Source organism: Triticum dicoccoides, unplaced genomic scaffold (assembly GCF_002162155.2).
Source record: "Triticum dicoccoides isolate Atlit2015 ecotype Zavitan unplaced genomic scaffold, WEW_v2.0 scaffold73156, whole genome shotgun sequence".
Lineage (NCBI taxonomy): Eukaryota > Viridiplantae > Streptophyta > Magnoliopsida > Poales > Poaceae > Triticum > Triticum dicoccoides.
Genome location: NW_021295546.1, coordinates 1 through 1,689, shown reverse-complemented (window position 1 = coordinate 1,689; position 1,689 = coordinate 1). Strand labels below are relative to the sequence as shown.

Sequence of the window (1,689 nt, the reverse complement as noted above, 5' to 3'; positions counted from 1 at the left end):
TTTTTTTTGTATTACTCAAAATGATTAAATTGTATTGCTCGTAAATTATTTTACATAAGTCAGTTTCCTTTGACATGTATCTTGTACTTATTGGGAATATCAGTTTCGTACTTCTCGATCTTATAGGGTTTGTACTTCTCAATTACACAATTTTTATTAAGGCTAGTTTTGCATTTTTATCTGCACTGCTGCTTCAAGATATTCTGTATTGCTACTCTTCACTACAGAGAACCCTTTTGCACTTCCCTAAGCTTGCTAATTCCACAACTCCAAGTAGCAGCTGCAAAAGGTGAGTACCAAATTAGCATAAAGGACACCCTGTACTGCTACTTCAAACTACTCGGTACTTCTCTCAGTGTAACTATGGTACTGCCTCCCTAGCAGGAATAATTCTCAGCAGGTACTTCCTTGTTCGCATGCTGTACTGCTTTGTACTTCTACCTAAACATTGTATCTACTTCCCATTACTGCTACCTCTGTACTTCCCGTAATTCTCCACTCAGCAGGTCAAAATTTCATTCAATCTCCTCGTCGCCCGTCGGAGTAAAAAGAATGCCACAGAATGCCACGATGAAGAGAAGTACATTTTTACCCTCGCACCTCTCGCTGGAGAAGGAGCTCGTGCTTGTGCTCGACGTTGGAACCCGTAATAACCCCGCACCCGTAGAATATGAGTTTCGTACTACTCTGCAATAAATTTTTTTTGTATTACTCAAAATGATTAAATTGCATTGCTCTTAAATTATTTTACATAAGTCAGTTTCCTTCGACATGTATCTTGTACTTCTTGGGAATATCAGTTTCATACTTCTTGATCTTATAGGGTTTGTACTTCTCAATTACACAATTTTTATTAAGGCTAGTTTTGCATTTTTTATCTGCACTACTGCTTCAAGATATTCTGTACTGCTACTCTTCACTACAGAGAACCCTTTTTGCACTTCCCTAAGCTTGCTAATTCCACATCTCCAAGTAGTAGCTGCAAAAGATGAGTACCAAATTAGCATAAAGGACACCCTGTACTACTACTTCAAACTACTCGGTACTTCTCTCAGTGTAACTATGGTACTGACTCCCTAGCAGGAATAATTCTCAGCAGGTACTTCCTCGCTCGCATGTTGTACTGCTCTGTACTTCTACCTAAATATTGTATGTACTCCCAATTACTGCTACCTTTGTACTTCCCGTCGAACACCTCGATGGTAGGGATACACAGGCTACTACCAGTCTATTTCGCCGCCGCTCGAGCTAATCAGCTACGCCGGGGCGCGCCTCCGCCCGGAGCCCTGTACCACCGCCATCCATGGAGATCTCCCTGGATGCGCTGCTGGGTGTGCAGAGGCACAAGCAGGACCTGGCCTACCGCCTCGCACATGACGTCTCGGGGTTGCTCCTCTACCTTCACGTGCAGACGCCGCAGCTCCCGTGGCCCGGCCCGCCGCTCAAGCTCCTCCCCTTGGACATCGAGCTCCCCGCCGCCCCCTTCACGGTCGGCGTCGATCTCCCGGCCCTGGACGTCGCGTCCTTCGTGGAGATCGGCGGCCGACTCACGCTGGCCGGGTCCGACCTCGGCGCCTCCGTCGGCGGCGCCGTGCAGCAGCTGTCGCGGCAGCTTCCCGCGCCGTTCCACGCGCGGCGCCGGAAGTGGGAGGGGGACGCCGCGCCGCCGACGCCCGTGGCGGCGGTGGA

General features: G+C 48.4%; 1 protein-coding gene across 1 annotated transcript; it reads left to right on the top strand.

The window, feature by feature from the left end:
• Window positions 1-1,303: 1,303 nt before the first annotated feature.
• On the top strand, window positions 1,304-1,675 carry LOC119347678 (the record flags this gene model as incomplete). Its single annotated transcript, XM_037616258.1, has 1 exon — window positions 1,304-1,675. A coding segment is annotated over exon 1 (372 nt), but the record flags the coding sequence as incomplete, so codon positions are not given.
• Between the last annotated feature and the right edge of the window lie 14 nt (window positions 1,676-1,689).